This window comes from Malaclemys terrapin, chromosome 3 (assembly GCF_027887155.1).
Source record: "Malaclemys terrapin pileata isolate rMalTer1 chromosome 3, rMalTer1.hap1, whole genome shotgun sequence".
Classification (NCBI taxonomy): Eukaryota; Metazoa; Chordata; order Testudines; family Emydidae; genus Malaclemys; species Malaclemys terrapin.
In genome coordinates, this window is record NC_071507.1 from 89,555,111 (window position 1) to 89,578,064 (window position 22,954).

General features: G+C 43.0%; 1 protein-coding gene across 1 annotated transcript in view; it reads left to right on the forward strand.

The window, feature by feature from the left end:
- Positions 1 to 22,954, forward strand: part of LOC128834693 (plasminogen-like) — a 62,687-nt gene that overhangs the window by 25,737 nt on the left and 13,996 nt on the right. The window contains exons 7-14 of the mRNA XM_054023699.1: positions 1,954 to 2,072; positions 4,018 to 4,180; positions 5,188 to 5,315; positions 6,582 to 6,747; positions 13,861 to 14,048; positions 14,831 to 14,985; positions 17,919 to 18,012; positions 21,533 to 21,653. Coding sequence (XP_053879674.1) covers positions 1,954 to 2,072; positions 4,018 to 4,180; positions 5,188 to 5,315; positions 6,582 to 6,747; positions 13,861 to 14,048; positions 14,831 to 14,985; positions 17,919 to 18,012; positions 21,533 to 21,653 — 1,134 coding nt within the window. The remainder of the gene's footprint in view (positions 1 to 1,953; positions 2,073 to 4,017; positions 4,181 to 5,187; positions 5,316 to 6,581; positions 6,748 to 13,860; positions 14,049 to 14,830; positions 14,986 to 17,918; positions 18,013 to 21,532; positions 21,654 to 22,954) is intronic.

Genomic DNA, 22,954 nt, shown 5'->3' on the forward strand with positions numbered 1-22,954 from the left:
GCATCATAGTCCTCATTTTACGGATGGGAAAACTGAGACACAGTTTTTTTAAATGTCTCATTGTTTTATTGTGCCCTCACTGCCTGTCTCTCTGAGGGAGCGGGGGGAGAGAGAGAAGGGGGGCGGTCAGGGCTTCAGCGGGGCGCTATCACACGGCCCCGACCACTGTGCCGCCTGCTGGGAGGCTCCATGCCACTCCAGTCGGCTGGGAAGGATGTGGACTGCCCTGCCGGGCTTGCTGCAGGGCGCTCCCGTCCTCCGTGCTGCCACCCCCTACAGGGTGGCCGGAGCAGAACACCACCCCAAAAAAAAAAAAAAAAAAGCGGCCGTGCTGCCCTAGGATTGGGCGGAATGCCGCCTCGAACAATCTGCCACCCCAAGCACCAGCTTGCTCGGCTGGTGCCTGGAGTTGGCCCTGGGCTGAGTACCTCTAACTATCAGGTCCTAAGTGGCTTGCCCAAGGTTATATAACAGCTCAGTAGCAGAGCAGAAGTAGAACCCGGGTCTCAACTCTCAAACAAGTGCCTTATCAACTAGACCATACTACCAGTCATAAAACCCATAATAACCACCTTGCAAAACTTGAATGCTTGGCCATATTTATCTGAAAGGTTTAAGATCTTTTTAGTGCTCCCCACTCTCAGTTAATGTATAGAACATAACAGCTGGTGACATCAAACCTCAGGTGGCCCTTCATTCTTGTCTTATGAATCAGAATGAACAAGTAAGAGGTTGAATCTGAAAGACAGTAACATTTTAAAATAACCCTCCCCCTTTTGTTAAAGACAGTCTCTAATCAACACATACTGAAACAGACAAGCCTACAGAATATCAGAAGAAAGATGAGGTATTATGAAAGTTTTCTGCTATGAGATCTTAAAAAAATGGAAACCAGAGAAACAGATTTGTATGCTTCACAGCTTTAAGATGACCTGCCAGGAAGGAATATCTCCCCTAATGTCACAGCATTGAACACATTGGCTGGGTGGCAAGGTCATCATAGGTGGTGGTTTTGGGATTCCCTTCCTCTGAAGAACTGAGGTTGCTACAGGACTAGACAGAGCAAAGGTTTGATCTCCTGGGGCAAATGCTTCATTTCTTTCTCTCTCCTTTATCTTCTTCCCTTCCTCATGCTAAACCAGTTCTCTTCACCCCAACCTCCTTCACCATCACTGTCTCTTCTGACCTTGAAAGGTGTTTGTGTTCAGGGAATAGAGAGATGGTGATTATGTCTAGACCCTGAGCAGTCGGCTGGGAGGCAAGCATCCTGCACCTTCTCCTACACATGTGCAATCAGGAAGAGCTAATCAAACCAACTTGTCCAAAATGTTGAGGGGAAAAGGAAAATGGAAAACTAGACATAGGTCACTGAGAGCGGGGAACAACACAGTGGAGCATGTGGGCAATTTCAATTTACAGCAAATTATTCAGATTTTTAAAGTTTTGTAGTATGATACATTGCATAAAGGCAAGCTACTTAGGAAACAGGACAAACAAAGCATGCATCATGGTACAGTATTTAATTAAATGATCACATGCCAGTTGCTGTACAAGACCCCTGTCTCATCCAGTGCACAGAATGGACAGTGAATGAGGCTGTGGGTTGCAAGAAGAGAAAGGGTGTTCTCCTATGGGTAGGACACTGGACTGGGACTCTTATTGCTGGTCTGCCATAGACTTGCTGCATGATGTTAGGCAGAACTACCATAGTGCATATGAACAAGGGGCCCAAATGGAGGTTGCACAGGTAACCTTAATTCTGGCATTTCCTAACTTTGAGTGTCGACTTTGCAACTTTACTGTTCTTTTAATATAGTTTTTCCTATGTAATTTATATCTCACTCCTTAGCCCAGTATCTGAATGCCCAAAAAGCTCATTGTGCCACAGGAGGGGCAATTCATACCATCAGCCGTTAGTGAATTAGATTCTTAATTCAAACGTCTAATTTTCAGCTTTCCAGAGAAGAATCTGAGGCTGAATTACTGCCGTAATCCTGATGGTGAGCCTCGGCCCTGGTGTTTCACTACCAACCCCACGAAACGCTGGGAATTTTGTAACATTCCACGTTGCAGTAAGTGTTACTTATGGAGATTGTGGAACCCAAGTTAGCTACCACTACAGGCAGTTGCAACAGGTAGAAGCTAGAACCAAAATGTAGGGAAAAGTTGGGGGTGAGGATGGAGGGTGGAATCCATCAACAAATATCCCAAGAAGAGCCTTCTGTACCAGGGAAGGTGCATCATTAATAGAATCATTTACTAAGTTCCAATCATTTAAACCTATGTAAGTGCATTGAGAGTGATAGGGCTGCATAGGTTTTATTGAGTACATAATTTGCACAGTTATCTCTGAAACTCAAATTTGCCCTGCAGAATTGTTATTACTGATGATAGCACCAGAGGGAAATAACTCAGATTGACTCTCAGGATGCATCTTCACTAGGGAAAAAAGGTAGTTTTTTTAAAACTCAGGTTAACTAACAGAAAGTAAAATACTAGTGAAGTCAAGGAAGTACACCTCTACCCCGATAGAACGCTGTCCTCGGGAGCCAAAAAATCTTACCGTGTTATAGGTGAAACTGCGTTATATTGAACTTGCTTTGATCCTCCGGAGTGCGCAGCCCCGCTTCCCTAAAGCACTGCTTTACCGTGTTATATCCGATTTCGTGTTATATCGGGGTAGAGGTGTATGTAGTTTTCACAAGAGTTTGCAGGTCAAGGAAACTGTGGGGAAGCCTAGGATTTACCTTGTAGTTTTCACATGAGTTAACAGGCCAAACTGTGTTATCACTAGGATTTTATCCTATGTTAGCTAACTCGAGTTAAGAACACATCTTTTTTTCTTAGTGAAGACAAAACCTCTAAGCTCAGGGCTAGCAGTTAAAAAAATCCATTAAACTGAGCACATTTGACATGCAAATCACAAAGACAATAAATATGGTGCACCACAATGCCATTTTTAGACCAGAATTGCACTTTGAGGATCAGGCTTATATTTATATCACCAGTCCTAGTCTTTTCAAGTATTTGCTTTTCTCACTGCTTTATGAAGAATCACATATTTGCTGGATAGGGATAAATTAAAACACCTATTTATTGATGGAGGGTGAATATTTGACAGGTTTCTCTAAAGTAAGAAATGGGTTGAGAAACTGTAAGATCACTGATACTGAGTTTAGAATTTTAACTAGTTTTATGGAACATGTTGACCTTTTATTCTCCATCAGGAAATTATATGTACAGTCAAAATGCATGTTCATTTTCATCTTGAAATTAAAAAGACCAAATAAATGTGGACTCACAACCCAATGGTATCTCCTTTATGCCTTTCTGAGGTACCTGGTGCTCTGGTTGTCCTTGGAATACTTGTGGGCTGTGGCTAATAGGTACTTTTGCAATAAGCATTAAGAAAGGCAGGTGTCTGAGTAGTTCTAACGATCTTCCTTTCTTCAGCATTCTCCTTCTGCTGCTAGACCATCTCAGGCTCCTTGTTCCAAGACTCGCTCTTCCCATTAGATCTTCCCCTTCGGATTTCTGTTTTAGCTCCAAAGGCCCCATTCCCTGCTGTGATGCTTCTCTTTATAATATCTCACAGGGCCTCATCCTCACTACCTCCTGTCCTGACAATCTCTGCTCTTCCATCCTACCTCTCAGACTCACTTAGCCGTCCTCCCTCAGCTCATTTTTCTCACCACCATTGTAGTGAGATAGCGAGGGTGGAGGAAAGGATGGATGGCTTAAATGTGATCATGTTGTCACCAGATGCTTCAGAGGGTTTGGCATAGAATAGAATTCACTGTTTGGAAATTTTGAAAATTTTATGGCAACTTAAAATCTAAGTGAGAAGAGTCAAGGAGGAGTATCTGGATGTTTTCTCTGTGCTTTGGCTTATGTCTTGCCATAGCCTTTGGAAACCTCACCAGTATAGAAACAAAAACGTGCATGTTCCACATTATGCAAAGTTAAGCTTACGTATCTTGAAGGCACTGTTTATATTCATTTCCTTTTCTGGTATAGCTTCACCACCACCAGTTTCTGGCCCAGGACGTCAGTGCCTTTCAGGAAACGGAGATGATTATCGAGGCAAGATAGGTGTCACTGTGTCAGGAAACACTTGTCAACATTGGAGTGCTCAGTTTCCCCACAAACATGCCCGGACTCCAGAGAACTATCCCTGCAAGTATGTAAAACCTCTTCATTATTTGGTGCCTGTTGGAAGTACCAAGGAACATAGTTATTTCATGATGATGTAGACATAATATTAAGGTTGGCACAATTTTTCTCCAACTATATTGCTAAGTTCTCCTTTCTCCATATTATTTCAGCTCTCTCATTATTCTTCTTTAATTTCTTCACTTGATCCTGCTCTCTGATTTTTCCTGTGTTCCTCCTCTTCATCTCTCATTCTCATGTACTTGAATCTTCCTCTCTGGCATTCATGCTCTTCCTATTCTTCCTTTCCCCATTCACATCTATCCTTTACTGTGTTCCATACCCAGGTGCTTCCATGTAGAATAAGAGTGTTAGAAAAGTTATTTTTCCCAGTGATGATACTGTTCCATAACATGCTTTATCTGCACTACTCTTGGTGTCCTGTCACAAGTGAAGGAAGTACAAGTGTGATCCACTGGTGAATGTGTGTTACAGATTCTCCTCTGTGCTGATCCGCAGAGGATATGAGTTGTTACAGCCTCCAGTTATAGAGCCTTGGCTCTTAAGCGCCATCTGTAGCAGCACATGCTTTAAATCTCCAGTTCAATGTGATTACTGCTATCTTGGCCAACATACCAGGGACCTCCAGAGCTAAAAGCATGAGCTGCTACAGTTTGAGCTGAAGAGTCCAGACTGTAAAACTAGGGTTTGTAACAACTCATATCCTCTGTGGATCAACATAGAAGGGAACCTGTAATAGTCACCTGGGGTTACATAAGCATCAGAAAAGCTGCTCATATTCTTAGCATGTGGACCTCTCTTACCTAGAATGCTGACCAGACTCACAACAATAATGCATTGCAGTAATTTGCCTTATTGCAGATAAATGTAATTACTGAGCAACATTTTGCTGCAGTAGTGACTCACCAATAAATACAATCGTAAACAAGTGAGGAAACATTCCCCACCCCCTTGTTCTTGGCCATTATCAGATTTCCATGAGAAGCTAATTTTCACATAGTGCTTTTGCTTCAGGGCTTTAGAAGAAAACTACTGTAGAAACCCTGACGGTGAGATCAAGCCATGGTGTTATACCACCAAAAGCTCAACACGATGGGAATACTGTAACATACCCAGCTGTGATGAAACAACAATAAAAACTGGTAAGGAGAGTGGATGCACCTGTGATATGGAGGTTGAAAGAATCGTGGGAGACAGTCATTCTTTTTTTGTACCAATTGCAAATAAATCATTGTTTATTCATATTATTAATTTGTTGATCTGAACACTCTGCAGACCACATCTGAACATTAGTGGAAGGTTGAACCTGTTGAGGGTAGGATTTAAGTCTGGTGGGAAAGTGCAGTGTGAGGAAGAAAGATTTTAGATCATATTGTTCTGCTGACTGCCTCGGCTTTGGAAAAGTTACCAAGCAGTGAGCTTACAGAGTTTCCTTTTTCCTTTTGAACTTAGTATCTTTTCTAAGATCAGAGAAGATTTTAAAAGTGTGGAAAAAGTAAAAAAAACAGGAAAAATATGAAAAACAAAACCCTAGAAAGCATTAATCGATTGCATTCAATGGCAAGGAAAGAAAAAAATGGAGATAAAGCAGAAAAACATGGTAATTAAAAATTCAATAAATATTCCATTTTTGAAAACTGAAATGAAAATTTTCCTTTTGTTTCAAAATTTCTCATTTCAATTGTTTTAAAAAATGGTTAAAATAATTTTTAACAGAGAAATGTCATTGTTTTGGACAAAACTCCATATTTTGGTGAGAATTTTTGGCTCAAAAATGTCAGCCAGCCCTACAAATACTACAAGTACAAGATCCCAGTTACCCAAATTGCTTGGCACCATCAAGTATGTTTACATACACCAGATGTGTGTCCATCGATAACAAATCAATAGAAGCTGCAATAATGTAAGAGAAAACTTCAGCCTCCAAACTCCAACCCCTGAAAAATCCAACCAAACACTTCCACTTGTTTACATATCCTAACTAACAACCCCAAACTCCTTCAGTACAAAAAAAGGGAAATCATCCCGATGCAAGGTCAATCCACCACTAGCAATACATCTGATATAAAACCACAATTTTGGATCCACATTCTGAACTTTGTGATTCTCTAATCCAAGTATGCCTAACACAACACAACATTGAAATTGAGATTGCATCTAAGGAACAGCATCTGAAGGTAACCCATTAAACAGCATACCTCATGAAGGTAACCCATTAAAATCTTCCATACACCCTCAGAAATGCCTCTTCTGAATGAGATCTTGTCATAAGAAGGTATCTGTGACAGGCAGGCTAACCATTCTGACTTGTTTGTTTATTGCTTTTATTTGTTTGGTTTGGTTTTTCTGTGCTCATTTATCAAAGTAAAATTCACTTTTAAAGCACTGTTTTTTATTGTTCATTACAGATGCACCTGTGATTCAACAGGATCCAGTCATTGAGGATTGCTTTCAAGACACTGGCCTGTCTTACCGAGGCACAACTTCGTTGACTATCTCAGGAAAGAAGTGCCAAGCATGGAGATCAATGTCTCCGCACAAACACACAAAAACCCCAGCAGCATATCCAAATGCGTAGGTTTACTTCAAACACTATCACAAAAATCAGTGTAGGAATTGTCCAGAAATCTATTAATTGTGCCATCCACTTAAAGGGACACTGTCAAGTTAAAATTCACACTGCAAACAAACTTCTTTACCAATTTACTAAGAGTGCCTTGAGAGAGAGAATTTTAAAATCCAATTCAGTTGTTGCTGTTTTAGCTCTTTGTTTAATTGTTTTAGTTTCTCCCACTTGGACAATGAAAATCAGCTAAGCCAGCTTCACTTTCAGGAGCTTAATACTGCAGTGGTTTCAAACACTGGAAGAGGATGCATTTCATTTACAATAACATCTTTCATTATTATTTTTTAAAACACTGAAACATTTATATTGGGCTAAGATTTTAAAAAAGCTTGTTTTCACGACATTTAAATTCTGGGCTAAATGTAAATATAGTGTCTTTTAAAATTGCTCTTCAAGAAATTAAGAGTTGTCATAAATATTCCAAGAATCAGACTTATGGCCAAATTCTGCCATCAGAACCACACTGTAAGTCATAGAAATATGCACTGTGTTATGTATTTGAGAATATGACAGTTGCCTTTAAACCTGCTCCAGAACACAGTGTATGGGAGAATCTAAGAAAATGGAAATTAATTATATGGACACAAATAATGTTGCAATACATACTGGTCAGGAATATGTATAGTATTTCATATTGCTAAGTTATATGTATTTTGTGACTGCTGTAGTCATAATTAGGAGATGGGGGTTGGGAATATTATATACAGTGTTTAACTACCCTGACAGTTAAGAAGTTTTTCCTAATGTTCAACCTCCCTTGCTACAATTTAAGCCCATTGCTTCTTGTGCTATCCTCAGCAGTTAAGAAGAACAATTTATCACCCTCTTCCTTGCAACAGCCTTTTATGTACTTGAAAACTGTTATCATGTCCCCTCTCAGTCTCCTTATCTCCAGACTAAACAAACCCAGTTTTTTCAATCTTCCCTCATAGGTCATGTTTTCTAGACCTTTTATCATTTTTGTTGCTCTTCTCTGGACTTTCTCCAATTTGTCCACATCTTTCCTGAAATGTGGCGCCCAGAACTGGACACACTACTCCAATTGAGGTCTAATCAATGTGGAGTAGAGCAGAACAGTTACTTATTGTGTCTTGCTTATAATACTCCTGCTAATACATCCCAGAATGATGTTTGCTTTATTTTTGCAACAATGTTACACTGTTGACTCATATTTAGCTTGTGATCCACTATGGCCCCCAGATCCCTTTTCGAAGTACTCCTTCCTAGGCAGTCATTTCCTATTTCGTATGTATGCAACTGATTGTTCCTTCCTAAGTGGAGTACACTGCATTTGTCCTTATTGAATTTCATCCTATTTGCTTCAGATCATTTCTCCAGTTTGTCCAGATCATTTTGAATTTTAATCTTATCCTCCAAAGCACTTGCAACCCCTCCCAGCTTGGTATTGTCCACAAATGTTATAAGTGTAGTACTCTCTATGCCATTATCTAAATCATTGATAAAGATATTGAACAGAACTGATTCCTGTGGGACCCCCACTTGATATGCCCTTCCAACTTGAATATGAACCACTGATAACTACTCTCTGGGAACAGAGAGTAGTTATATATTAACTACTGGGAAGTTATATATTATATTAGCCTTTTTTACAACTACAGCATATTGTCATCTCATATTCAATTTGTGATCCACTATCACCCCCAAATCTTTTCAGCAGTACTACCACCTAGCCAGTTCTTCCCCATTTTGTAGTTGTGCATTTTTCCTTCCTAAATTAAGTACTTTGCACTTGTTTTTATTGAATTTCATCTTGTTGATTTCAGACAAATTCTCTAATTTGTCAAGGTCATTTTGAATTCTAATCCTGTCCTTCAAAGTGCTTGTAAAACCTTCCCAATTTAGCGTCATCTGCAGATTTTATAAGCATATTCTCCACTCCATTATCCAAGTCATTAATGAAAATATTGTGTAGTACCAGACCCAGGACTGATCCCTGTAGGACCCCTTAGATACGCTCTCCCAGTTTAATAGCAAACCTACTCATTGAGTAAGGTTTCTCAACCAGTTGTGCACCCATCTAATAATAATTTTATTTAGACCTCATTTCCCTAATTTGCTTATGAGAATGTCCTATGGGACTGTGTCAAAAGACTTATTAAAATCATATCACATCTACTGCTTCTCCCTCCCCCCTCCACACACACACACACACACACACACACACACCCCCGCTAGGTCAATAACCCCATCAAGGAAGGTAATTAGTTTGGTTCGACCTGATTTGTTCTTGAAAAATCCATGCTGACTGTTCTTTATAACCCTATTATCTGCTAGATGCTGACAAACTGATTGTTTAATAATTTTTTCCAGTATCTTTCTAGGTATCAAAGTTAGGCTGACTTATCTATAATATCCTATGTCCTCTTTGTTCCCCTTTTCAAAAATAGGTACTATGTTTTCCTCTCTCCAATCCTCAGGGACCTCACACATCCGCCAGGAGTCCTCAAAGATAATTGCTAATAGTTCCAAGATTGCTTCAGCTAGTTCTTGAAGTACACTAGAATGAATTTCATCAGGCCTTGCTGACTTGAATACATCTAACTTATCTAAATAGTCTTTAGACTGTTCTTTCCTGATTTTGGCTTGCTCCTTGTTGTTAATATTAATTGTGTTGTGTAGCAGGTCACCATTAATCTTTTTAGTGAAGACTGAAGCAAAATAGGCATTAAATACTTCAGCTTTCTCGATGTCATCACTTATTAACTTTGTTTTCTCACTAGGTAGTGGACCTACACTTTCCTTCATCTTTGTCCTGTTCCTAATGTATTTAGAGAACCTCTTATTGCCTTTTATGTCCCTTGCTAGATATAACTCATTTGGTGCCATAGCCTTTCTGATTTTTGTCCTTACATGGTTACGCTATTCTTTGTACTCCTCCTTAGAAATTTGATCATTTTTCCACCTTTTCTAGGATTCCTTTTTGATTTTTCAGGTAATTGGCCTCTTGCTATTCTTCCTAACTTTCTTTTTCATCAGGATAGTTTGCAGTTTTGCCTTTAATATTGGCTTCTTGAGAAACTGACAGCTCTCCTGAACTCCTTTTTCCTTTAGATTTTCTTCCCTGGGACATTACCTACCAGTTCTCTAAGTTTGCTAAAGTTTGCTTTTTTTAAAGTCCATTGTTCTTATTCGGCTTCTCTCACTCCTTCCCTTCCTTATAATCATGAGATCTATCGCTTCATGGTCAATTTCACCCAAATTGCCTTCAGATTCACTATCGATTCCTCCCTGTTGGTCAGAATCAAATCTAAAATGGCTGTTCCCATGGTTACTTCCTCCACTTTCTGAAATAAAAGGTTGTCCCTGATACATTCCAAGAACTTACTGAAAATTTAGTATTCTGCCATATTACTTTTCCAATAGATGCCTGGGTAATTAAAGTCCCCCATTACTACCAGTTCTTGTGTTTTGGAAATTCTGTTTGTTCTAGAAATGCCTCCTCCTCCTCCTCCTCTTCCTGATTCAGTGGACTGTAGTAGACCCCTACCATGACATCATCACCCTTATTTTTCCCTTTTTATCTTTACCCAGAAACTTGCCACTGGTCTGGCTCTTACTTCCATCTGGATCTCAGAACAAGTGTATATATTATGGACAGGAGCGGCACCAGGGTTTTTGGCGCCATAGGTGGGGGTCCTTCCGCGCTCCCGATTGTCACCAGCAATTCTGCGGTGGGGGGGTACCTCCGCGCTCCCGGTCTTTGGGGCACTTCGGCGGCGGGTTCTGGAGCGAGTGAAGGACCTGCCGCAGAATTGCCGCCCAAGACCCGGAGCGCGGAAGGACCACCCACTGCTGAATTGCTGCTGAGGGCGGCAAAATGCCGCCCCCCCCCCCCAAATCCTGGCACCGGTCACCTAAATGGAAGCGCTGGCCCTGATTATGGATGTATAATGCAACCCCTCCTCCCTTTTTATTTTGGCTTCTCTTCTTGAACAAGCTATACCCCTCTGTACAAATATTCCAGTCATGAGACTTGTGCCACAAAATCTCTGTTGCTAGTTAAGTCATAATTTACTTTATGTACTAACACTTCAATTATTCTGTTTATTCCCCATACTCCTTGCATTTGTGTATAGGCATCTAAAATATGCTGGTCTGTGTTATGCATAGTAAATAAATAACTAGGAAACCCTTTTGGATTGATAAATTAGAATGAAGGGTGGTGAGATCAATGTAGATAGCTACTCACTGGGCTTCTTAACACTCACTTCTGCCTTCTTTAGTCTGTCCAAAATAAAGAAGCTTAAATAATCATCCTGTCACAGCTCTCTAACATGTTACTGTCTTCTCAAGTCCTTTCATGGAGTTCCTGTCTCTTTCAACCTAACTCCTAGTTGAAACCCTGCTTACGTGTCATCTCATCTATTCCACCCCATCTTGTCATCTGCACTTTGACCAACTGGTTGCTCCTTTTGCCTTCTCCTCCTCCAAGTCTGGCCTCTGGTGCCATTTTTCATGCTGCTACCTGTGCCTGGAAATACATCCTTTTTTTCTGTGTGCCACACATCTCTCTTCTCCACTTTCAAATACCTACTCAATATCCACTTCTGTGGCCTTACTTTCCGCAGTGTCCTCCATTCCTGTGCTATCTGCTTCTCCCAGGGCTGGTGTTTCCACTAGGCGACCCTAGGCAGTCGCCTAGGGTGGCAGGATTTGGGGGGGGGTGGCATTTTGCTGCCCTCAGCGGAAATTCGGCGGTGGGGGATCCTTCCATTCCGGATCTTCGGCGGAAATTCGGTGGAGGGTCCTTCACTCGCTCCGAGACCCGCCGCCAAAGTGCCCCGAAGACGCGGAGTGGAAGGAACCCCGCCGCCGAAGACCCCAGGCCCTCTGAATGCTCAGAGGAGGAGTGCTGCCGCCTAGGCGGCAAAAACCCTGGCGCCGCTCCTGGCTTCTCTTCTCTTGCTGCATCTCAGTCTCTGATTAATATACCAGTATTTATATGACTAGCAAACTACATATTATATGACCCACATTGTTTTTATCTAACCCTCATCCCTCTTTTCCATATCCATTTCGTCCTCCTTCATGTTCTTTTAAGTATCTCTATTTTATGCCCCAACATTACAAACGCTTATGCATGGGAGTTGTCCCAATAAATTCAGTGGGACTATTCTTACACAAAGTTATTCCCATGCAAAAGTGTTTGCTGGGTCTTAGACCATAAGAACTTTGAGGGAAGAACCTGGTATTTTCTTCATTTTAATTTAAAAAAAATCCTTCATTTTGATTTCTAAAAGGCAACCCTCCTTTCCCCGCCACCAAAAGCAGGGCCGCTCTAGGATTTTTGCCGCCCAAAGCGAAAACAATTTTGGCCGCCCCCCGCCCCTTTATTTAATTACCCCACCCCCGGCCCCGCCTCAACTCCGCCCCTGCCCCAAATCCCCAGCCCTGCCTCCTCCCGCCAGGCTCTCAAGCCTAGGAGGGAGGGGGAGACTCCGAGTGGCCGCGGCGCGGGTGCCGCTTCTCCCCCTCCCTCCCAGGTTTGAGAGCCTGGGAGGGAGGGGGAGCAGCGGCGCGCGAAACGGCCGCAGGGGATCTCCCCCTCCCTCCCAGGCTCTCAAATCTGGGAGGGAGGGGGAGACCCTGAGCCGCTGCGGTGCGCGAAACAGCTGATTTGCGCACCGTGGCAGCAGCAGCGGAGGTGAGCTAGGGCGGCCGGGGCACATTTTTAGGGGCGGCATTCTGGCGCCACCCCAAGCACCAGCTTGTTTTGCTGGTGCCTAGAGCTGGCCCTGACCAAAAGTTCTGGATCTGTTTGAATATTTATTAATACATAGTTGCTAAGGCCCTACGTGATTTGCAGGATGATTGTCAAAAAATTGTGGTGGAGTTGCAGGCAAGTCATGGAAAATTGCAGAAAACTAATAATGGACCTTATTATTTGTGGTAATAAAGTCCATTATTTCTTTTCCATGATTTTCCACTGTCAGCCACCCAAAGCTGAGAGCAGGGGACCCAGGGCGGAGAGCAGGCTGCGGCAGCCATGGCTCCTGTTGTCAGCTCCACGCATGGTGGGGCTCCTGCTGTTAAAATTGCGGTGGAAGCCTAATACTGTGGAATCCACAATTTTCACAATATCGCTAGTTAAGTAGGGCCTTAATAATTGCATATTTTTCTACTATTGTATACATTTGTCTGTTTTAAAAATAATATTATGACACCAGTCATTATTCAGCAAATCGTGATATTGGCATAGCTTTTGGCTAAAATTCTGCAAAGATTGTTTTATGTTTCCTCAGGCATAAAAAAGGATCATGTTACCAGTTATGAGGTCAATATGAACTTCAGCTCTCTGCTGATATAATAGCCATAAAGGATGTTTTCTTTTCACATGATGGCAATAGAATTTCTGCTATATATGTTAAATAAATATATTGTGACAAAATGGCCGATGTTGGTAGGGGGGGGGGGGGGATCCTGCGCTTTTCTTGGCAGGGGCTAAGATACCACCCTTTGCCCCTGCTCTTGGGGCACCAAGGGCCTGTTAAGTGGCCTGCGAAGGTGGTAAAGGAGAGAAGCGGGGGTGGGGTCTTGGTTTGTTCCTCACTCTGAGCCCCAGCCCCTCTCAACCCCTGCAGGTTTCTTACCCTCTTCCCCCTTGGGTAGGGTTACCCTCAGTCCTTGACACTGGGGGAGGGAGTCTCCCTGTCCTGCTGAGGCAGGGTCTCCCTTCCTCCAGTTCGCTGGTCTTTCAAGTCTCAGCAACACACCTCCAAATTCCAGTCCTCTCTCCTTTCTCACACCCCATGACTGCCTGAAGCAAGGGGGTTTATTAGGTTTCTGACAGGGCCTTAATTGACTACAGGTGCTCCAATTAACCTGTAGCAACCCTCCCTAGTCTACAGAGAACCACACCTTAATTAGCCTAGGGTTTATATATTTCCCTTCTACCACTCTCCTACTGCTCCCTGGTCCTGCTGTATCACAATATACAATTTCTTTAGTGCCTACATGCATACCTTGTTTTTGTAGGAGGTTCCCATAAACTCTTTCAGTGCCTTAGCATGAATAAGAACACACTGTATTTACATTTGTAGGGACTTGAGGCAGAACTATTGCAGAAACCCAGATGGTGATAGAGCCCCGTGGTGTTACACCATTGATCCCACTGTGAGATGGGAATACTGCAATCTGAAGCGGTGTGACCATACACAAATGACTTTTCCAAAGCCCCCTCAGCCAACTATGATATCAACCCTTCGTACAACGACAGCCACCCAAACAGGTAACCAGAAAAATATTATCATTATGTCAAAGTCCTATAGCATTTAATATGGCTTCCATCCATCAAAATGCTTGAGTAGGTACTTAATTTTAAGCATGTGAGCAGTCCCATTGAAGCCAACCCTTAACAACTTGCACCATTAAGCCCATACACATTAGTGCTTCAGACATATCCCTGAGGCCGACTCCTAGAATTATGTGAGGTCATCTGTATCTAACCTTTCCTTTAAAAAATATTCTAACATTCAGGGCTGCCAGTAAAGGCTTCAAGATGTGGCCCCAGTGTAAGCGATGCATGATGTCTGCATACGTTTTCAGAGAGACTGAAACTATAGCTCAGAGAAGTGTGAACTGCCCCATTCATCTTCATTAATGGTTAACTCTGAAACCTGCGGTTCTGCTGCGAGTGCCCCAGTGACACAAACCAAGCAAGGAACTTGGTGTAATGGGAGCTTTTTCAATTGTGTTTTCCTAATCCGATTGTAGAAGATATTTGGCCTGACATTATGAAATAAAATTGGAATTTCATAAAATTGCTCTAAATTCACACATTTTGTGAATTCCCAACACACTTTTTGACAAAAAACAAACAACATTTTCATTATCAGTATTTTGTCCATCTCCAGCAATATCCTAGCCTATGCTATCTCATACTTTCTTATACCATCCTGCTAGTTACTTTTTCTGCTACACCACAGGGCATGTAAGTACCAAAAGCACATAACCTCTGAATTTGGTCAAGTGATACACAGCAAAAAATCACCCTCTTGTTTTCTCTCCTAGTTACAGACTGTGTAGTTGGCAACGGTATAGACTATCGTGGCACAAGAGCAACCACTGCAAGTGGCAAGACTTGTCAAGAATGGAGTTCGCAGAAACCTCACAGCCATGATTATTTCACGCCAGTGACTCATCCACGGGCAGGGCTGGAGAAAAACGTAAGCAGCGGTTCTGACAATGCTTCCTGCTGTTGAGCAGTCACTCTTTCTGCTCTGACGTGTTTGTGGAACACTGAAGAACTCTTCTTACTTTAGTATCAGAGGGGTAACCGTGTTAGTCTGAATCTGTAAAAAGCAACAGAGAGTTTTGTGGCACCTTTAAAACTAACAGAAGACTTCTGTTAGTCTTAAAGGTGCCACAGGACCCTCCGTTGCTTCTTACTTTAATTTACTTTTCTCAGGACAAACTAAGAACCTGATCATGTAAAAACTCTTATTCAAGTGAACAGATCTGCAGGTAGCCTCCCCTGCTGGAAGGAGCAGTTTGTGGTAGCAGAAGCAGCCGGGACAGAAGGGGAGGACACAAGACTGGTTCCAGGCTTCTCCAGCCACAGCACACTCCTCAAACACCCCTCTAGCCAGCATCTATGACCCATCCCAGGACACAGCCACCGCACAACCACCCTCCTACCCCAGCGCCCCTCTAGCTACCCTGACACTCCCCCCTGCACCCAACAGCTGCCGAGTTTTGTGTGGTTCCATATCCTACCCCTGCCATGGCTTGCAGCAGGGTGTGTGTGGGGCACAGGGGGCACTCTTAGCATTGCCAGTTCCCTCCATTTCATCCTCAGTAATGTGGTTTTGGCCTCCACTGGAGCCAGACTCCCAATGATGTGAGAAATTCCAGTCCCCAAACCCTACAGGGGGATAAACTCCCTCTGATTGGCTGCCTGCCCCACTTCCCTGCCTCCTGGGGTGGAGCAGGGCTGCAGCAGGCTGTGCTCTCCCTCCCCATTGGTTTTGAGGTAAACTGAGCGGGTAAAGGGAGCTGCTGACACCATTTTCACGGGAGGAGGGAGCAGAAAAAGCCCAGCAGAGCTCAGGATGGCTCTGCTCCCTCCTCTTCCTCCTGTTCTGGGAGCAATGGGTCCGTCTGCAGTCTCCCTCCCCCTTCCCCTCTGCACCCTCCAACACTTCATATGGGAAGGGGGGATGAAGAACCTGTGGAGCTGCAGGAGGAGCAGAGGTGCTCTGAGAGGTGAGGGGGAGATGTGGGGGCCTGGGGTGCATAATTTATTGGGTTTGGGGCAGATATGGGGCTGTATGGCAGCAAAACTGATGTGGGGATTAGGAGGTGTCTAAGTAATTGCTGGGTTGGTGGGGTAGAGAGTTAGAATGTTGGGGTCTGGGAAGAAGCTGCTTGATGGTGTAGAGATTCCAGCCAGCGAGAGCTCCTGCATCTGGGCCAGCTCACTGTGCTCTGAACGTTTGGGGCTGTTTGGTGATTTTTTTCAAGACCTCTTGGAACACCAACCAACCAAACAAACATGCACAATTGAGGACCAACCCATCCCCTAATGTGTTATGTAATTTATGGACAGCCCCTGTGGGGGAGCTGGCAACACTCTAACGGCCACACACCCCAGGGGAAGTTCAGAACTCAAAAGAAACACTGACAACAATAGCTTTAAAAAGAATTCTCCTGATTTCTGAACTTTTAGAGTTGGAATTCTGCACTCTCATTCATCCATAAGAAATGCTGCACCTGGAGAAACCCAAATCTTGGCAGCTTTGATAGTCCCCTTGACATTAATGGATCTGCAAGTACCAGTCAAGTCTACTTGCATGAGTACACTTTTGCCCCGTTGTTTGTTTTTGTTATGTTTGTAATCTACAGCAGAAGTGCTTTTCTTTCATGTAGGGCATATTTATCAGAACTATCCATTGCATTTGGGTGGGGGTTGATTTTGGGAAAGGTTAATGGATGCATCCAAACATAATTCACTAATTTGATATGAAATGTGTATTCCTCAGAGAGGGAATCACACGGGCTATGCCATGGTCATTCCTTGGTATTTGGAGAAAGATTCATTCCCCTTCCTACCACCTGCACAAATCCCAAGCACCTGGCCCAGAATTTCAGATTGAGTCCAGGGAGATGGATTTGCCCCTAAACTGTTGCTAGGTGGCATAACTGGTTAATGCCTTAGGCTGAATTTGGGGCGAGAGCCTGTTTGGCAGTTCTTTTTTTCAAATGCTTTGAGATAAAATTCTGAGTGCAGATAAAATCAATTACATCTTACACCATAGCACCTTCCCAATAGAAAAGACTCTAGCTCCCACCCCACATCCAAAGCAATTCCCTCCCTCCTAAGTATTAACTCAGGAAAAAGCCTGTGTAAAAACATATGCTAATGATATTGGGTATGTTTATTCACAAAAAAACCCACAAGAGAATTCAGCAGATTTGGCAGCCTTCTCAGGGGGCAGCTCACAACTGACACAAATGGTGGAGAGGAGAGGAAACATTTAGACATTTCTTAGCACTGCGGTATTTAAGCATTGATATGCAGGTTGGGATTGATGTGCATTGGCAAGCTATGTAAGAGAAGCTTCCACTGTACCTGCCTGGCCCCATGACATACGGAGTCCTTTGCAAACCTCAAAACAGATGCTCTTTGCCATCTCCTCAAGATCTTAAAAACAAAGTGGGATTTGGAAATGTGCTTAGCATTGGCTTAACCACTCTGATTGACTTCAGAGGTAACAGAGTTAGGCCAACACTGTGCACTGTAGGAAAGTCCCATCTTATGTTTGTTGTACCCTTGAGTCCATAGGCGCAATTGGAGTTTCAGGCTGGCTCTGCTATTTGTGGCTTGCCTGGCTGAAGAAAGTTGTATCAGTTTTACTTTCATGACATTTCACTAAATTCATCTAACGGTTTTGAGAAAAAGAAAACAAAGGATTTTATTGCAATGAGAATAATTGATTATCGACAAAACAGTGAAATAGTGTCTGGGGGGAAAAATCCAACATTTAGTTTTATTATAAAACTTTTAATTATTATAAAAGCATAAATCAATAACTTTTTAATTCCCTTCCTAATATTCAGGGCTTTACTGTTTCTTTGTTCATTTCTGTATTTATTACAGTATTGCAGGAATCCTGACGGAGATATTAATGGTCCTTGGTGCTATACGACAGACCCGAGGAAAGCCTGGGAATACTGTGAAATCACCAAGTGCCGTAATTATTCTTTAAAGAGTCTTGTCTCCCCCATTTACACTTTTGAAAATGTTTTATGACACTTGCGATGGGTAATTTTATTTTTCAATCTGAGTGGAGAAGACAGGCTTTAACAACAGCTTTATATTTCAAATTATAGCTCCATGTAACTGACAACAGCATCTGCTGGTAATGATCAGCTAAAGTTTAGATAAGAAAGTGGTGCCTACAGGGCTAGTGCAAGGAAGTTTCGCGCCCTAGGCGAAACTTCCACCTTGTGCCACCCCCTATTCAGCTAACCCCACCCGTCGCCCCCACAGCAGCTAACCACGCCCACCCACCCCTCCCACCAGAGGAGCCGCGCCCACAGCAGCTAACCCCGCCCGCTGCCCCGCCTGCGGCAGCTAACCCCGCCCCGGGAGCCCACCCCAGCTCACCTCCGCTCCGCCTCCTCCACTGTGCACGCCGGCGCTGCTCTAATTCTCATCCCCTCCCAGGCTTGCAGCACCGATTGGAGGAGAATTAGAGCGGGGGCTGTGTGCTCAGCGGAGGAGGCAGAGTGGAGGTGATCTGAGGCAGAGAGCGGTTTCCCTGTGCGCCTCCCATTACTGTGGGCGGCCCTCCCCGCGCCCCCCCGCCCCAGCTCACCTCCACTCCACCTCCTCGCCTGAGCGGGCTTTTAGGTGCCCTCAACCACTAGGCGCCCTAGGCGGCCGCCTAGTTCGCCTAGTGGTTGCACCAGCCCTGGGTGCGTAATCGTGACAAGATTGTCCGATCTCTACAGAATATGCTGTTTGTCATTGCTGGAGGTAGTCATCCAAAAACTGAAGCACCCCACATCACTAGTCACTCTTAAAACATCTTGGGCAAACTCTACAGAGAGGTTCTTATTCGCAGTTGTAACTAAACCCCACCCCAGATTATGGGCCTGATCCAAAGCCCATTGACTTGAATGGGAGTCTTCCCATTGGCTTCAGTGTGTTTTGGATCAGGCCTTAAATCTGCAGGTTGCTTTCACTGCTATTCTGTCAACTGGCACAAGCAAGGAGAAGGCTGAGCCAGGCTGACCTAGAGATACTCTTATTTAGTGCATCTCCCTGGGATCCTCTGCTGGAGGGGTGCAGTCCTAGGCTAGGTCTACACTACCCGCCTGAATCGGCGGGTAGGAATCGACCTCTCGGGGATTGATTTATCGCGTCCCGTCGGGACGCGACAATCGATCCCCGAATCAACGCTCTTACTCCACCAGCGGAGGTGGGAGTAAGCGCCGTTGACAGGAAGCCGCAGAGGTCGATTTTGCCGCTGTCCTTACAGCGGGGTAAGTCGGCTGCGATACGTCGAATTCAGCTACGCTATTCACGTAGCTGAATTTGCGTATCTTAAATCGACTCCTCCCTGTAGTGTAGATGTAGCCCTAGACATAAAACTACATCTGCCCTTCCCTGGCAAAATGCCCTTCATGGTGGCTGGGGAGTGCATCTGGCCCTAAATATTTAAGAGCAAAGCCCCTTAATTTTTTTACTTGAAAGGCATTTGGGGGTCAAGAAAGGGAAAGCGTTGAAGAGCGCATGTTTTACTCCACGCTTTTTATTGAATTTAAAGAGCAAGGCTTGTATTCTAGCTTCTGGGACACATGAACAGGAGCTGCAGGCACGCATCTGACAAAACGCAGGCAGCGGTGGGCTGTGACTGCTGCTTGCCACACTGATCATAATCATCTCACTCTTACCTTGTGCTCTCCACCCCCACATGTTTGTTGTATCCACCTGTTGTCTTTTGTCTTACAGTTACATTGTAAGCTATTTGTGGTAGGGGCTGGCATTTTGTTATGTATGTACAGTGTCTAGCACAATGAGGTAGTGGCCGGTAGGCCATACTGCAATACAAATAAATAACCACAACAACAGTGACCTGAAATGAGACTATCCCCACTACATGCTTTCTAAAGATTTTATTTATTTATTCTGCAAGGGTTAATAATTCATATCCAAGACACTGTGTGCAAATCAAAACCCTGGGACCCACTGAATTAAATAGAAGGTCTCACTGAATATGGAAGTCAAGATGTAGCTCCAACTTTTGAGCTCTCTGGAATAGGATTTTGAAAGTTCAGAAAAACATGAGCACTCTGGTTTGCTTGTAATGGCAAATATTACATGGACCACAGACATTTTCCCAAAACAACTTGTTTGAAACAGTAACTAATAAAAGGTGGTTTTGAGAGATCTCTCCCTAAAAATAACCAAACTAGTGGAAACCTTTAAAAAATTAAATTAATGTATATGCAAATATGTGCTTATGCTGTACCTAACGTGCACGCAAAAGGGCTTGAAAATACAGCCTATGGCTGGGAGTTGGATTGCCTGTCAGCTAATTAATTATGTGTTGTTGTACTACGGTAGCATCTAGAGGCCACGGCCCACTGTGTTCAGCACTGTACAAACATAAAACAAAGAGACAATCCCTGCCCAAAGAATGTATATAATTTCTCCACTCTGTGTTCTTGTAAGATGGACACATGATGCTTGTTCTTTGGTGAGTATCCCTGACCAAACCCCAGAACAGAGCAGGTAAGCAGAGTAAGGGATTCTGCAAGATACACACACCACACCTGTAAACCAACCCCACTGGCTTTACTGTGGTGGGTCACTGTTGGGGTATACAAACTCCACACTAGAGAAGAAGGGGTTAAAGAGCTGTTCTGGGCCCAGGCACCCTCACCCCACCCCACCCCACCTCCAAAGGCTGGAGGAGGAGGTTGGAGAGAGTAGCTAAGTGGCAGGAAGACAGTGGAAGTAAACTGCACTCCCCAGTGAGCTACTGTGGCCTGACCATTCCTGCAAAGAAAGGACTGGTGAAATTGTGAAGGGCAGAAACTTTATTTTTATTTTCAGTTCTTTACTTTACCCTGTGAGAAGAGAGGGTGCTGGTAGCAGGTGATCCAGGGAGGCAGCCGTAAGCTGCCCACCATTATGCCCTGGCTCAGACCCCGGTGGAGAGGATGGCCCTGGATTTCCCTAACACTTTTAAAGAGGGACAGCTCTGAAAGCTTATCCATTGGCAGGGAACACAGAGACAGTGACTGAACTTCATTTACCATTGCTACAGATTAGTTTAAATGCAGTCAGAAGTTATGGCTTTTAGGGTTGCTGTACTCGGTCAGAGATGGAAGGATACTTACTGAGGCAATTTGGGGAATGTGTTTTCTTTTTTTTCTTTCCCCCTTATTGTAATTTTAGCCCTATTTTGTTTCTGACTTGTTGATAGCCAAATGATACATCTGTAAACTCTTTGCCATATAAATCAATGTGTTGTCATCTTGAAAGCAATATTTTGGTCACAGACATAATTAACTGTTCCAGGAAAGAATAACCTAACAATGTTTTTGCAGTTTTTGCTGTGTAATCACTTCATAAAGAGTGACAAGCTAGAGAAGGTGTAAAGATAAAATAGCCTTCCTCTCTCCGTTTATTTAAATATATTGTGGATGGTATAACAGTTGCTTTAAAATTCTTCAGGTTGACTTCATTTCATTCTTTAGCTCCTCCCAAATATGAGTGTGGAAAAGCCAAGACTGCTCCAAAGCTGTGCCCTACAAGGATTGTGGGCGGGTGTGTTTCAAATCCACACTCTTGGCCCTGGCAAATCAGTCTCAGGACAAGGTATAACTATTCCACATTGCATTACAACTTACAAAGCACCTCACTACCTGGGGACACCTTAGTAACAACTTTACAGAAAGGACTTAACTCTTCATGTTTCTGTACATGGAGCTGACGCCTTCTGGAGATTAGTCTTGATCTCTCCCTAAAAATGCCTCCAAAATGAAATGCCTCTAAAATAAATCTTTTAAACAAAATATATTGCACAACCTTTTTTCCTCTTGACAAGAGTGTCCCGAGCTAGTCAATATAATTTAGTTAACTAGAACCCCTCCTATTTCATCCTAAACATTTACATAGGGCAGATTTGAGCCACTATTCCAAAATGTGCTTTAATTTTACTGACATGGGAAACAAATAATTCCCATTGAACGCAACGGGAGTTATTTGTATCCTGCCATCAGGATTTAGACCCAGGGGTGGAGCCAGCAATTTAAAATTTGTAGAGATGGTTTTCTGTCATCCCTGCTTATACAGGATCCAGTCCTGTTTCCATTGGAGCCAATGACAATATTTCCATTGACTTTGATCAGAGCTGCATCAAAACCATAATCTCCATGATCTAACATTTTCAGTGTCATGTTGGTTGTGGTTGGTTATACAGATCTAGCAGTGCTAAGAAAAGATCCGATGAAAATGTCCACAAAAATCTGCTGGTCACCATAAAAAATATTGTCCTTGAGACAATGAAAATTGTATACTTTGGCATCCGTGATATATGTCTATCACTGCTATAGGTCAAGTCACCTACTCACAGCTATGCAGGGTTACAAGCTTTTGCAATTTGTCCAGTAGGACACCACAAACCAAATGGTTAAGATTAGGGCTGTCAATTAATCGCAGTTAACTCATGCGATTAACTCAAAAAAAAAAATTAATCGCGATTAAAAGAATTAATCACGATTAATCACACTGTTAAACAATAGAATACCAATTGAAATGTATTAAATATTTTCAGATGTTTCTACATTTTCAAATATATTGATTTCTATTACAACACAAAATACAAAGTGTATAGTGCTCACTTTATATTATTATTTTTATTACAAATATTTGCACTGTAAAAATGATAAAAGAAACAGTATTTTTCAATTCACCTCATACAAGTACTATAGTGCAATCTCTTTATCATGAAAGTGCAACTTGCAAATGTTTTGTTACATAACTGCTGTCAAAAACAAAACTATGTAAAGCTTTAGAGCCTACAAGTCCACTCAGTCCTACTTCTTGTTCAGCTAATCGCTAAGACAAACAAGTCTGTTTACATTTACAGGAGATACCGCTGCCTGCTTCTTATTTAC